The sequence below is a fragment of the Schistocerca serialis genome, chromosome 1, assembly GCF_023864345.2.
Source record: "Schistocerca serialis cubense isolate TAMUIC-IGC-003099 chromosome 1, iqSchSeri2.2, whole genome shotgun sequence".
Classification (NCBI taxonomy): Eukaryota; Metazoa; Arthropoda; class Insecta; order Orthoptera; family Acrididae; genus Schistocerca; species Schistocerca serialis.
The window spans coordinates 221,834,833-221,850,176 of record NC_064638.1 but is presented as its reverse complement, the minus strand read 5'-3'; the positions used below and the strand labels follow the sequence as shown (position 1 = coordinate 221,850,176).

Sequence of the window (15,344 nt, the reverse complement as noted above, 5' to 3'; positions counted from 1 at the left end):
TGTGCAATCCTGATTACATATACATCTTCAAAATAAAAATTCTTGCTCTCCAACACTTGGAGGAGCATTCCAGGTACCACCTCCATGAAGTGTCCAACATGTTAACATCCCACTCCCACCTAGGGGCACCACCTTCGGTCAACACCCATCCTACTCACATCCTCGCCAACCCCCTCATAGCATCCAGAACCTGCCTAGCTGACTTCTTCAATTTACCATATCCTCCAAAACTCCCTCCCAACACCCCAAAAAACGTTGTTAACGTTTCTACCAAAACCCTCAGTACCATAGAAGTTCCAGTTCTATCCAAAGGCCTCAGCTTCAGCTCTCTGCCAAAGTTTAACCATGTTGGAACTGTCAAAGCCAACCTAATCCCAACATTGAACATTGCTTTTATCATTTCACACCACCATCCAACAGTGACATTCCTCTCCTCCCACCTAAATGCCCCCCCATCACCTTCCAGGAATTCCTAACAGCCACCATGGCCTCACCATCCTTCCCAAGGCCTCTTCCTAAGAACACTAACATTTGAACAGAAGAAAGGATAGCCATACACAACCTCAAAACAGATCCCAAGCATCCTCCCTGCAGACAAAGGCTCTGCCACTGTCATGATGAGTCACAGTGATTATCTGACGGAAGGCCTCTGCTGACTGTCTGAATACTCCATTTAAAAGCTCTGTCATAGTGATCCCATCCCAGGAATCCAACATAACCTCCTTACTGAAATCCGTAGGCCCTTCCCAGAATCTCTCCCCTGAGTCCACCTCCTTTCTCACCACAATAATATCCTGCAGACCTGCATTCTACATGCTCCCCAGAATCCACAAACCCAACAGTCTTGGAGGCCCCCCTATAGCTGGCTATTGTGTCCCCACTGAATAACATCCATCATGCTCATGGCCTTGCCACTACCAAACATTACCTCCCCCAACATTCTTCAGAATCCAAACTCACCACCTCATTCCTTATACACCTTAGCAACTATATCCTGACCCACAACTACTATTCCTTTGACGGGATGGTATACAGACAAATCCATGTAGTAGCCACGGGCAACCACATGGCATCCTCCTATATCAACCTGTTTATAGGCTATCGATAGGAAAACGTCCAAACCCCCCAAAACTCCGAATCCCTAATCTGGTTCAAGTTCATTGTGATATTGTCTTGATCTGGACTCAGAGCCAAAACACCCAACCCCTGTTTCTTCATACCCTCAACATCATCTCTCCCATCCACAACACTTCACCTGGTCCCCCACTATCCAAATGTGCCACCTTCCTGGATGTTGTTGACCTCCTACTCTATGATGGCTCCATCCACACCTCTGTCCACATTAAACCCACTAACCACCAACAGTACCTGCATTTTGAAGCTGTCATCGTTTCCACACCAAAAAATTCCTCCAATACAAGCCTTGCCATTTGGATTTGTGGATGGTGTAAGCCCCCTGCAGTGAAGAGAACTCCCTTTACCAGCATGCTGGAGGTCTCATGGAGGCATCAGAGACAGGCAATACCCACCAAATCTAGTCCATGAACAGATTTCCTGAGCCATACACCATATCCTCACACACCCTTAAATCCTCCCACCACCTCCTAGGATCAGCTAGACAGAAGCACGCCCCTATCATACAGTACCACCCTGGAATGGAGCAACTGAACCATATCCTTCACAGGGCTTTGATTATCTTTCATTCTGCCCTGAAATGAGGGATGTCCCATCCAAAATCCTTCCCACCCTTCCTTAAGTGGTGTTCTGTCACCCACCCAACCTACACAACATCCTAGTCCATCCCTATGCCAAACCCACTTCCAGCCTATGAAAGCAATCATGTCATATACCAACTTTGTTGCAAAAACTGCACAGCTTTCCACATCAGTATGACTACAGACCAGCTGTCCACCAGGAGGAATGTCACTGCCAAACTGTTGCTATAAACAAAGTTCAGCACCCAGTGGCACAACATGCACCAGAGCACAAAACACGGCTTAGGAAAACATGCTCATTTTGGATGGCTGCTTGACAACCCAGACCGACTGGATCCTTCCCTCAATCACTAGCTTCTCTGTACTACACAGATGGGAGCTATCCTTTTAACACATCTTCTGCTCCTATAATCATCCTGGCCTCAATCTCAGGTACCCCATTGTCCTGCATCCTCTGCCTAACAGTTTCTCTTTCCTCCATCTTTCCACCACCTCCTAATTCATGTCCCCACATCACCTTCAGAATATGGCACCCCCCCATTGGCCCCAACAATCGTGGCTTACATATCTAGCCCATATTCCTGCCACCCCTCCCTCCCACGTTCCTAGCAGGCAAACCAACTGCCTCCCTCCAAGACACTAGCCACCCACCTTTAGTCCCCCTCCCTGCATCTTTCTCCAGCTACCCACCACGCCCAACACTACCCACACCACAACCAGCCCACCTGCCAAGAAACAAAGCACTGGCACTGTTAATTCAGCCACAACCTTGTAGTGGCAGCGGTGCGCATGTACCTGCATGCTTCGGTATTTTACTCTGGCTCATCAAAGGAGAACTCTGAAAACAAGCAAGTTTGCTTTCTTTTGTATGAGGCTATTGACAACTCAATGCTGCTGCTTTTCGAGTGAGTGGCCTCCTTTAATCCAAAAATGTTTACATTCTGCAAGAAATCTCCTATAACATTTGTAGCAAGAGAGACATGGTTATAATGTTACACTGCTACTTTCTGTTATGGTACTGACAGACCTGCACAATACACAAAGGATTTCATTATTATCTGTTATTTTGATTGAAACAGATTTATGCAAATGTAGATAGAGTTCCTTACGACCTCAAAAACTGTCAACAAAAAAAAACAGTTAAAACGTATTTATACTCACTGCCAGGCATGACCTGACCACAGTCTTGCAACGTCAAAGAGGTCAGTGAATTTTCTTGATCAACACGAACGACACCATAACTGAGACCCGACATTGACAAAACTCCTCGACCAGTAGCATTTACTCCAGCTCTGCCAGGTCTGTAAATGTTACAGAACATTTTAATTGCAGTGTTTTATAACAATAACATGTGCAAAAATCATTCCTAGTTTTATTTTGTTCAGATTTCTTAACTAACATTTAAAAATGAAGATGATTAAAAACTACTCTTAATATTGATAAGTAATTATTATGATAAATTGCAACAAATAGCTGCAATAAGTAATTATTAAGATAAATTGAAAGGAAGAACTGATAGTATTATTATCGCAAAAAACTGATAAATTAAAAGATAAATCTAGCTTTTGAGCAAAAATTAAAATTACATGACAGTAAATAGCCTCTGTAGTTATTTTTTAACCTAACATTTATGCTATAATTTTCCCCCAACTTCTTATATTTGAGGCTTGTTCACAACTTCTGCAAATAAACTGGATCACGAAATTTTTGGGGTATTTTTAATTTGACTTTGACACAATTAACTTTGAAAAGTGAATTATTAATATCCATGTTGTAGTGGTTTAGCTCTATTCAGTACAATCTAGGGCATATCTGTTATATTGGGAATTTTGTTTCCATTTGTATCATATAAACACTTATATATTTCCACTGGGACAAGTTGTTGGGACAAGATTAGACTTTCTTTTGTTCCAATAACATTCTTTTCGCAGTTTCTGACAAATTCCACATTTAGCATCCACTAAAACTGCTTGTGTTCACTGTAACTTAAAAAATTAAACAGTTATAGTAAAGGAGGTATCTATATGTAGGAACATCTTCACTTGTCCATCATCTGAAGAAGACGAAGTTCTGTTTGAAATGATTTCACCGAGACTCTGAATTCTGCACTATATAGTGTAACTCCCATACTAAGTATTTATGCAAGAAAACCTTTGCTCTTTCTTGTGCAGTTCTACTTTATATCCTTCATTTCTTAACACAAAGTGTCTAGCTTAAAAGAGCGTTTCTCTTTACTCGTCATCTCATCTCCCCCCGGCTCACGATGCTTCAGTTTATCTGGTGTTCATAATATATATAATACCACTGCTGCTGATTTTTTTAATCTTTGTTTTAGCCTGTGTACACACAAATAAACTCTAGTCCTGTAATGATATGTAACTAATGTGTAATTAATATCTCAAAATAAAATAAATGGGACTGCTAAAATAACTAAAGAACTATTTTTATGGTGTATTAGTGCACAACTAGTTTCTTATCTTGAAATGTGTCCATAAGCTGTGACAAATGTTGTCACATTTGACATACTCTGTGGCAGTGAATGACTAGTTCACTACATGCATGTTCATGCTTTTTGCAAGAAGGCAAAAAAAAAAAAGACATCAGGAGATCCTATGTCATCTCATAGAAAATAATGAGTACATATGTTTGACAGTGGGAGGAACAACAATTGAGAAGTAATTTTCTCAGTGTGTGGAGGAACATGTACGTAGTGAACTGCTCATCAACCGCCACTGAGTTGAACAAATTTAATAAAGCTTGTACAGGGAAAATGTTCAGTTGAAGTAGCTAAACAGCTACACAATAACCTGTCATGATAAGTAGTTCCTTACTAATATAAGCAATCATTTCTTTGGTGATTAGGATATAGTTTCAGAAACCCATTTCATGCTGTTAATGTACTTATATAAAAAAGTTATGGTGTATGCTGAAGGTTTTCCAGCTGGGATTACGAGCTACAGTATATGTGTAAAGGACTGAAAGAATGCAGTTACATAATTAAACCTAACTATACCACTTCTCAACCTGTGACTTCTGCTTGTAATCAGTTTCTCTTTTTGGCTTTAGAAGGCCTACCCAGTTTCTCAATTTTTTTATGACACAGTTATGGCCTCAAGTTTAAATTTAAAGTTATCTTCCTTTTTGTGTAAATCATATCCAACAAACAAAGGTAATAAAGATAACAGACCCTTCCTAAAATGCAGTTTTGACACAAATATAAAGCCCACCACTGAGAAAAAGCAGATATTGAAGTAAATTTTATTTTCCAAATTTAACAAATAATCAAAGTGAACAAACCATTCCTGTCTTTAACCCCATTTTCTTTTACTGATAGCAACTGTATGTCAGGATTTAAAACTTCTTTTTATACATCTCTAAAATGAACCCATTTTAATTAGAATACAAACAACTACAATCAGTAATAACACTAAACCAAACAAATGAAAAGGTATTCATAGATTAATATGCACATTCAGTCACCGATTGCCATACATTGCCTATGTCTTAGAATTATTAACAACACACATCTATTCACAGATGATGCAGTCAAATTTCTGGAGTTACTCACCTTCGCACAGACACTGTGAGGCATTCACTGGAGCTAGCACATGGGCAGATGGCATCAGGACGAAGGCCTTTGGCTTGGAAGACACCAAGAAACTGGTCACACGAGGAGAGCGACCATGGGTTTGCCCCATCTGCTACTAACAGCAACCTGAGTGATGACAAGCTTACTTCTTTATGGTCTTTGGTCGCTAACAAGCCCCAGTGCAGGTCCCGAGATTTTACAACTGCAACACTTGCTGTGAACGTTTTTGTACAAATGAATGACAGAAGAACACAGAAAGTGTTATACAGGAAGATTGTGTGTTAATTTAATATTTAGCTTTAGAAACAGGATTTCAGTTGCCTCTTGTTTCGATATTGTTTGATTGGCATTACTAATGAACACGTGAAATGTTTAGACTTATGTACAGAAGACCGCGAAATGAAAACTATCAAACATTTTTATTTAATATGTTCACACAATATCCTGTACAGAAATTGAACAATAGTGTGAATAAATATAGCTAAACATAGTATAAATCAAGTGTTAAGTGGTAGATAGGTCTATAAATATAAAGTTGAAACCTACAGCTCTGCTTTCAAACACTCATTCTTCCTCTGTACAATAAGTGGTAATCTCTTAGTTTGTCATGAACCTCCCTGTGTGTCTCTGAACTGCCTTAACCATGTGACAATTACAAGGAATACAGTTATTGTGGAGAGCAGGAAGTAATTCAATTTCAAAGCCTTCAGAGGTTGTAAATGTGACTATGAGCAATACGGGCAACTGCAATCAAGAAATGTTTTCATGTTAGACCATCAGTCCAAGTGTGTCATTGTAACTTGTCCCACAATGAGACGAGAACTGCATCTCCATCCATGACAGCAGGAATGTACTATTCTGTTTCACATGATTTTCATCATGACGTATGTATGAATTATTCAATTAGCTTTGGAGGCACATCTCAGCCATCAAGTATTAATTTTTGCAACTGTTTGATGATCGAATAAATATACTCCACCAGTTTGTCTTACTATCAGCTTTTATCACTCCCTTAATTGAAGCTTTTCTTCTTCAATCCTCTTACATTCACATGTTTTCACTGTTGCACTAAATACCAAGCTTCAAAGCTGAGATACAGCTCAACCAAGGAAACTGTGTGTGTGTGTGTGTGTGTGTGTGTGTGTGTGTGTGTGTGTGTGTGTGTGTGTGTGTGTGTGTGCGCGTGTGTGTGTGAAAAAAATTGTGGGAAGGTCTTACAGGACCAAACTGGTGAGGTCTTTGGTCCTTAAGCTTACACACTACTTAATCTAACTGAAACTATCTTACACTAAGGACAACATACATACCCATGCCCAAGGGAGGACGACTCGAACCTCCCGACAGGGGGGGGGGGGGGGGGGGGAGCCGATAAATATAATATTAACCTTTCATAGTTAATATTATTTTCTCCTGAGAAATAAATTTTGCCTAAGGCAAACAAGTGCTCACAAAATTAATACTAAAATTCAATGCTGTCCTTCCAGGCACACACTTCCATTTGTTCTGGCTGTGTAGTGTCAATTTAATGCAATCTTAATGTCACAATTAAGGTTATAAGTAGAAAAACAGTAGCCCACATTTCAAATAGTGGGAATTAGTTTCCACAAATGCATACAATAAAGTTATTAAGCATAGCTACTGCCAAATGCATTACCTGTAATGTTTTAAGCTTACAGGTATTGTCATAACAACTGACATTTGAAACAGATAAAAACTACAACAGCTCTAAAACATTGCACTTGAGAAATAGTAAGTACCCATGAAAAGTTATAAACATACCTCTATATTTGGTGATCATCTGCATCCATGATGCTGGGTTAACTTTCATGAGTGCATATGGTATAAAAATCACATGCATGCCATTGAGAACACTTGTGAGAACACTGTGCCACAGTCCAACTTCTCGTTTGAAGTCGAGGACACACACCATGTTTTCACCTTCAGTGTAACTGCAGGCCATTGTGAGTGTACGGCAGTGAGCCAGCATAGCTGTTCGGGTAACGGTGACACCCATGACTGAACCATCTTTGTCTGTTGTGTACTGAAACAGAGCATTCATTAGATAAACACAAAATATGAAACAAATCTACAAATCTTGACCTGACAAATTTCATGGGATGAAATGGTACTCGAGCATACTTCAGAGTAGTCAAACTGAATTAATAAATGAAAAATACCCACGAGTAAAAAGCAGTGAGAAATAACATTAAAAAATGAATCTAAATGGAAATGCAAGGGGAAAAAATGTTAATAGATGAAACACAAATGTCACTTCAACTACAATTTTGTAGGAAAAAACTAACTAACAGCTTACAAACTCTAAACAATACCACAAGAATAAGCTGTCTGGAACCAGTATAACATAAGCAATAAAAATAACTCAACTGCTTTTTGTTATTTGTGTGTCTTTGGATGCCACTGCAGTTGTGCTAAATGCCCTTCAGAAAGATGACGTAACCTCTATGTGCTCGTGACATTTATTTGTTCAACAAGGAATATATTCAAGAAAGCTTTCATGCTCTTATTTCATTACTTTATCATCATCATCATCATCATCATCATCATGATTTGAGTACTTACATTTTGTTATTGGCATATGACAATATTTCCTGTTAATCCATGGAAATGATGCTATGTAAAAATTTCAAAAAAATATAAACACAAGACGCATGCACAAACACACAGACAGACTGACCCTGAAAAATTTAAATAAAAACATCTACAGACTGAAGCCACTGTATGGCTGTTTCGTCTTCATGGTGAACTGTTGCCAGTCCACTTGGCAGCTGCCAATACACACCTTCTGCCACAAATGTTTGATCTGAATTTTGTTTAGAATTGTGCAAATGTATGATCCAAATTTTGTTCAGAACTATGTGGAATTCATTATGGTTACCCTCCTAACTTTAACATTAATTTTCAGACCATTTATTTTCTTTTGTAGGTTGTGAAAAAACATATTAAATCCATGAGAAAGAATCATAATGAATCTAGCAAAACCTAAAATTGTCCCAAGATGTGTCTTGATTCTGGTTTAATTCAAGCAATTATGAAAATGACAGTGACAAATACACTAAGATATTTGGTATTGCATTACATTCTGCAATGCATTATTACACAACCCAATAAGTGTTCTGAATACTGTAGCCACATTTTGTAACCAAACATTCCAAGATTTATCTCTAAACAAAACCCGTGTTTATGAGACGATAATCTAATTATCTGATACTAAGGTGACATTATTCAATGATTACCTCTATATATGCAGGCGTGTCATCTGTCAGTCTTGGAGGGGGAAGCCAGTCTTTTGGTGTCTTTGCTAAGTGTTCAGTAACAAACCACTGCAGTTTGGGCCAACCTTTAAATGCCACTACTTCACCAGTGGCAGTTTTTGGCAGACCTTTTAGGCATGCTTCGGACGTCAGTGCAACCTGAATGCCACAGCTGCCTAGCAGGAATCCTATCTGTTGCGATCCCGCATCCTGCATATACACATTAGAGTTAGCAAACCTGGTGAGAATAATCAGTTCAAAATACCAACACCTATGTGAAAAGTAAAGCTTAAATGTCCTTTGTAACACAAACGGTGAGCACAAATGTAAAAAGTTGACTTGAAACCACAAATAACAACAAGTTTAACAGATCAAAAAAACATTATGGAAAAAATAGATTGCTACTTACCACATAGAGGAGACAGTGAGTCACAGAGGGGCAAAACAAAAATACATATATTTAGGCTTTCAAATGCCTTCTGAAATAGAAAACACACACACACACACACACACACACACACACACACACACACACACACACACACACCTACTACCTATGACACCCACAGCATTCCCATTTAATGTTCTTTTTCTTCAATTTAGAAGATACAATTGAACAGAATAATAATCGCTGCAAAATCTATTAAAACACATTACTTGTTATATCTGTAAGACATTATACTATAATTTAGTTTTTGGAGGAAAAAACTGGATGGATAAAAAAACTTACCCGTCTTGTCAGAGGAACTTCAATTGGAACTGGCACAATTCCAGCTTGCAAGCACCCATAAAAGGCACAAATAAAATTTATAGGATCATTATTTGGGTAAACAAGGGCAATTCTGTCACCAGGCTTCAGACAAGTATCACCACCTTTGCTGAAGGCCTTGTTAAGCAAAGTGTAAGCAATTTTCTGTGATCTACTGAGAAGCTTTCCTGTAATAAGAATGTACGAGTTAGTACTAATTAAGAAACTAAAATTCAAAATATATTTGATTCTACTAACAACAGTCTTCAGAATTTTTTAAATAGTATCAGAAGTAGCCAAACAGAATGAAACGAACCATAAGTCAGAGTGATGGTCAGCTTTCCATTGGGGTCTAGAACTGTTGCTACAGGAGCTTTGTATGATGCAGAGCCATACCTTTGAATGGCAGCCTCCAGATTTCTTGGTAATCCGGAAGGAACCTATAAAACAATTGTATTTTTATCTAAAATGTCTTAATATTTATATTAAAAACTGTAGCCTTATCATCTATGAGAGACACTGAGAAGCTCTGAAAATAAATGGTTCTAATCTACTGTTGCACTTTCAGGAACGAGAAGCAACAGCAACATCTAATTTAATCCACTGCTGCAACTTTCCATACTGTGTAACTATTAGAAATGGTGAAAGAGTGCCTATTGTAATGCTCCATATTGCTACAGAATCCAGGGACTCAAAATAGGAAAAGTTACATTCAATTAGGTCTTTTTAAAATTTCGAACTGTATTATAGTATGCCTCAAGTGTTAGTATTTGAATTTTGGGGATTCTCCATCCACAACAATGACCTTTTGTTGCTTCAGTGAATTTAAACACAAGAAATTTTCTTGGCAATGAAAGGCAGAACAAACACATAGCAAAAAGTTCTCCCAAAATGTGGCATTATGTGTTACACAGCCATTTCTCATTATCTTACACCAGAGCACCCATTATCAGGAAGAATGTAATACTGTATGTAGTTATCAGACTACCTAACTTAAGTACAAGGTGTTCAAGACAGTATTTGGAGGACTGCCAACAAATTTAATTTCAGAAGGCTGAAATCCGTATTCATCATAACTTGTGACGAAATGTCTGGGATAAACTGTAGCAATATCCGTCTGACCTAGTGATCAAATGGCAAGCAAAAATTTTTACCTCCTGTGATTATTCTCATCCAAAAAAAAGTTAATAAAAAATGCAAGTAAAAGAATACAGGAATGCTTTTCTTCACTATAAAAGGTCATATCACAAAATTATGCTTGATAAAGGTATATCACTAATCCCAGGAAGGTTGTAGTGTGTCTTCCCGCATTTCTCAAAAGAATCCAGGAGAAGTGGACAGTAATTACCATGCCTCAGTCCTTGTTCCCTGCAAATGTTCCCACATGTTCTACTTCCTCACCAAAAACTGAATAAAAGCATTTATTGAGAACCAGTACTGAATAACCTTCCTAATGTTGTGTACTATGGTGGCTGCAATAAGCAGTTTCAAGAATACAATGGTTTATTCATCTACGAGTAGAAACCTGTAAGGAGACATGGAGGTAAAATTTTGAAAAAGTGTGAAGTGCTATTACTCTCTTATTTTTTTTTTAGTTTGATTCATCAGTAATGTTATAATAGTCTACAAACTAATGCAATATTATTACACAGTAGTTTTGGAAAAGATATATCTCTATTAATTTAGTAAGTACTTTATTGTGGAAATTCTAACCACAAGTTGCTCTCCAATTGCAGAAGTCATCGAACTGCCTTCTGGTTTGGGCGCATTTGGATCTTTAGGATTTGCTGCAATTTCTAGTTCTATATCATCATCTTCATAGAACTCTGGAAGAGGTCGACGCTTTGGCCTCTTGAGTGTATTGAGGAGTTGCTGGATCTTTGCAGACACTTTCCATCTCCCAGTACCTGAGAAAACCCAACACATATAATAACTGACAACAATCACTAGGCTAATGAAACATGAAATTTCACATTGACCACTACATCACTGGAAACATGCCTAACTAATTAAACAATAACCTCATAGAGAGTAGGTCTTCCCCTTGACTAAAACCACAGTCTTCACTTATGACAATTTAAAACGGATTAGTATATGTGAAATTTTCTCCATGTCATTTAACGTACAGCAGACAGATCTTTACTCACTGTATGTCCAAAGCTATACTGGAACCAAATAGCTATGTACAGCACAACCCAGTGAAAGCAATACAACTGAAATACTATCTAGCAAGATGGGTAAGGTTACCACGTCAGTGCTATGCATCATGAAGCACGACCATTGCAGTGGCAGCAACAAACCTGGCTCTGTCTTCATTATTTATGTAGAGGAGCTGAATATGAACAGCTAAATGCACTTTGTATCATCTACAATATTATTTTATGTGTAGTAACACTCCTGAAAAAAGAAATCCTCTATATTTCAAACAGAAATGAAACACACTTCAATTATGTTGGTGAATTTGTTCTGAAACTGAAGCTCACCTATTTTGATGTGAATATGGGAAATGAACAAAACAGAACAGTGTTCATATTATCCATAATGACTTTACACAAGCAATGTTACTTCATTGCTGATATTTTTCTGTATTTCCTACCTTGTTAATTAAAAAACAATTTTCATTGTACAGAAACTGATTGTTGTTTATGATTTAATTATTAATTTGGTTGTAATGTTTGATAGTGTTTCTGTTACTCCTACCATGATCATGATCAAAACTGTGTCAGTTATATGACAACACATACTAAAGGAAATAATGAAAAATCCGACACCAACAGAATACTTCTTGAAGCTATGATCATGATCAAAACTGTGTCAGTTATATGACAACACATACTAAAGGAAATAATGAAAAATCCGACACCAACAGAATACTTCTTGAAGCTATGATGGCAAGTTGAAAAGGTCTTGGGCTGGCAGTGAAACAACTTTTTATGGGTCAAAAATATACTTACATTTTGAATTGGTGCCAATTTAGATGAATTCACTTTCTTTCCCCATTTTTCCCAATGAGATGATTTCATCCCTGAAGTGTAATTTCTTGTCTGCAAAATATATACCTTTGACTGTGAGAAAACACTATTCACTGAGCTCCAAATGTTTACCAGCCATAAATTTCTACAGATGTGGGAATAGGAAGAAGCAACACGGTGTGAAACATGGTGAATAAGATGGAGGTTTCAGTAATTCATGCTGAAAATCTGCTGGTTTTCAATTTTATTTCCACTCCAAACCTGACCTCACCTCAAGCATTTTTTATCCAATTGTCTCAGAAGACTTACATAGAATTCTCCAAAAAGATACCTCTGCTTCACCAACTGCACTGGACATAACTCTTCTAGGAAATAAAAGCAACTTTTCCACTGCTGGTGGAGTACATGGCAATTGGCTTCCACCCAGTGCTTTGTTTCTGGTGGAATGTGACACCTCACAGCTCATCCACAGTGACACAGAAAAATATAAATCAGGAGGATTCTTTTTCAAACAGTCAACACATCTGTGTTTGTTTTTCGTCGGAATTCAAACAATATAGCATCTTCCACATTCTTTTACTGTAGTTAATTATTATGTAAAATGTACCATGCACTTTCTTCTGATACATCTGTATCATGAACCTTTCTAGATAACTTTAACTGCCAACTATTACTGCATATTTTCTTGGAAATTTCATCTGTGCCTGCAGTTTTTGGATTATCCACAACATAGATAATCTTCAAGAGAAGTATAGCTATATCTGAACTGTGGATCACAATTGTCAAAAACGAATCAGTGTACTATTTAGCAACTTTCCATGAATTTCTGTTGGCGATAAACATTATTTTTTCAATGTGCAAATCTTAAAAGAGCTGGCAAAGCCATTGCTATGCACAGACGTGGAACTCTAATCATTTCTGATTTTATAGGATAGTATTACAACCTAATGTGTCAACCATTACTGTTCAGAAAAGATTTTGTATAAAAAAAAATTGTTCAAATGGCTCTGAGCACTATTGGGACTTAACTTCTGAGGTCACCAGTCCCCTAGAACTTAGAAATACTTAAACTTAACCAACCTAAGGACATCACACACATCCATGCATGAGGCAGGATTCAAACCTGCAATCGTAGCAGTCACTCGGTTCCAGACTGTAGCGCCTAGAACCGCTCAGCCACTCCGGCTGGCTTTTGTACCAAACTGTGGAACATTTAGCTATCTAGAAGTGGTGATTGATGAAAGAGATGGACTTCGTGATGTATAACTGAAACTAACAAATTACATTTCCTGAATGAAGGTGTGAAGTGTGCTATTTTTTGGTCTCTTTAAAACTGACTTTGAACTGTTACTGTGTTTTGTCTTGTGGGCTTTACAACTGAAATAGTGAGGAACCAGTTGGAAATGGTGTATTTATTGTTAGTAGTGTACATTATTCAGGTCAGTGATCAGATTTTGGAATCTTACTAAATGTGGTATTAGTTTTGGAACAGTGATGATTTAACCTTGTCTTGCAGTTAAAAGTGAGACTGGTAACCCATACTAAGACAGTTTTCTGCAGTGCAGTAGTGAAGGGAATGATTGTGGGAGTGTCATAAATGATTACTAGTAAAGCAACATAGGTGTAGATTGTACATGCTGTCTTACACACTGTACATAAATAAGATTTTGGTATTTTAGCTGCATATGTAAATGAGTCTTCGTGATATCAAGAGATGCCAAGAAAGAGACAAAGGAACAATAACGTCCTCATGATGGAGCTAAACTGATGTATATTCAAAGACAAAAAATAGACGAATCACGAAGGAATTATCTGAGTGGAATGGAAATCGATAGATGTGATGAAAAAGTACAGACAAACAAATGATCACAATTTCGGTAAAATTGTGACGATTTATTCAAGAGAAAGAATTTCACAAATTGAGCAAGTCAGCAATGCATTGTTCCACCTCTGGTCCTTATGCAAGCAGTTATTCATGTTGACATTTGAGTGATTAAAGTTGTTGGATGACCTTCTAAGGGATATCGTGTAAAATCCTGTCCATTAGTTAATCAAAATTCCATGCAGACTGGAGAGCCCTGACCATAATGCTCCAAATGTCCTCAATTGGGGAGAGATTGGGTAATCTTGCTGGCCAAGATAGGGTTTGGCAAGCACAAAAACGAGCAGTAGAAACACACACCACATGTGGGTGGGCATTAAGTTGCTGAAGTGTAAACCTAGGATTGCTTGCCATGAAGGGCAACAAAATGAGGTGTAGAGTATCATGATATACCACTGTTCTGTAAGGGTACTGTGGATAACTATCACAGAGGTCCTGTTATGAAAAGAAGTGACACCCAGCCCATCATTTCTGGTTGTCTGGCAGTGTGGCAAATTGCAGTCAGGTTGGTATCCACCATTGTCTGGGGTGATTCCTTACATGTCTTTGCTGGTCATTGTGGTTCTGTTCAAAGGGGGATTCATCACTTAAGACAATTCTACTCCAGTCTATGAGATTCCAGACCGAAGATATGTCTGGAGATGTGCCAGACCGTAACAACCTGACTGTTGTCCACCATATGGCCTGACAATCAGGAGTGTTGGTCTGGGGTACCATTTCTCTTTATAGCAGGACCCCTATGGGTGCAGCACAGTGGTAATCAATGATATTTTAAGCCTCGTTCTGTTGCTCTTCATGGCAAACCATCCTGGATTTACATTTCAGCAACACAATGCCCTCCTGCACAAGCCAAGAGTTTCTACTGCTTGTCTCTGTGCTTTCCAGCAATGTCGCCAGATTTCTTTCTCTTTCTCTCTCTCTCTCTCTCTCTCTCTCTCTCTCTCTCTGGTTAAGAACATTTGGAGAACTATGGGCACGGTCCTCCAACCAGATCAGGATTTTGATGATTTAGTACACCAATTGGACAGAATTTGGCACAATATCCCCCAGTTGGACATCGAACAGCTCTATTAATCAGTGCCAAGTTGAATAACTGCATTACCAAGTTGCTCAATCTGTGAAGCTCTTTCTCTGGAATAAATCATCCAATTTTTCTGAAACTGTAA

The 15,344-nt window shown here is 38.2% G+C and overlaps 1 protein-coding gene across 5 annotated transcripts in view; it reads right to left on the bottom strand.

Moving 5' to 3' along the window:
• The window catches only part of LOC126466217 (disco-interacting protein 2), a 648,438-nt gene that overhangs the window by 85,802 nt on the left and 547,292 nt on the right, over positions 1 to 15,344 (bottom strand). For all 5 annotated transcript variants that reach the window (XM_050096368.1, XM_050096366.1, XM_050096367.1 and 2 more), the window contains 7 exons: positions 11,038 to 11,231; positions 9,641 to 9,764; positions 9,307 to 9,512; positions 8,559 to 8,786; positions 7,084 to 7,345; positions 5,284 to 5,518; positions 2,877 to 3,016 (listed from right to left, as the gene is read on the bottom strand). In XM_050096368.1, the coding sequence (XP_049952325.1) occupies positions 2,877 to 3,016; positions 5,284 to 5,518; positions 7,084 to 7,345; positions 8,559 to 8,786; positions 9,307 to 9,512; positions 9,641 to 9,764; positions 11,038 to 11,231 (1,389 nt within the window). The remainder of the gene's footprint in view (positions 1 to 2,876; positions 3,017 to 5,283; positions 5,519 to 7,083; positions 7,346 to 8,558; positions 8,787 to 9,306; positions 9,513 to 9,640; positions 9,765 to 11,037; positions 11,232 to 15,344) is intronic.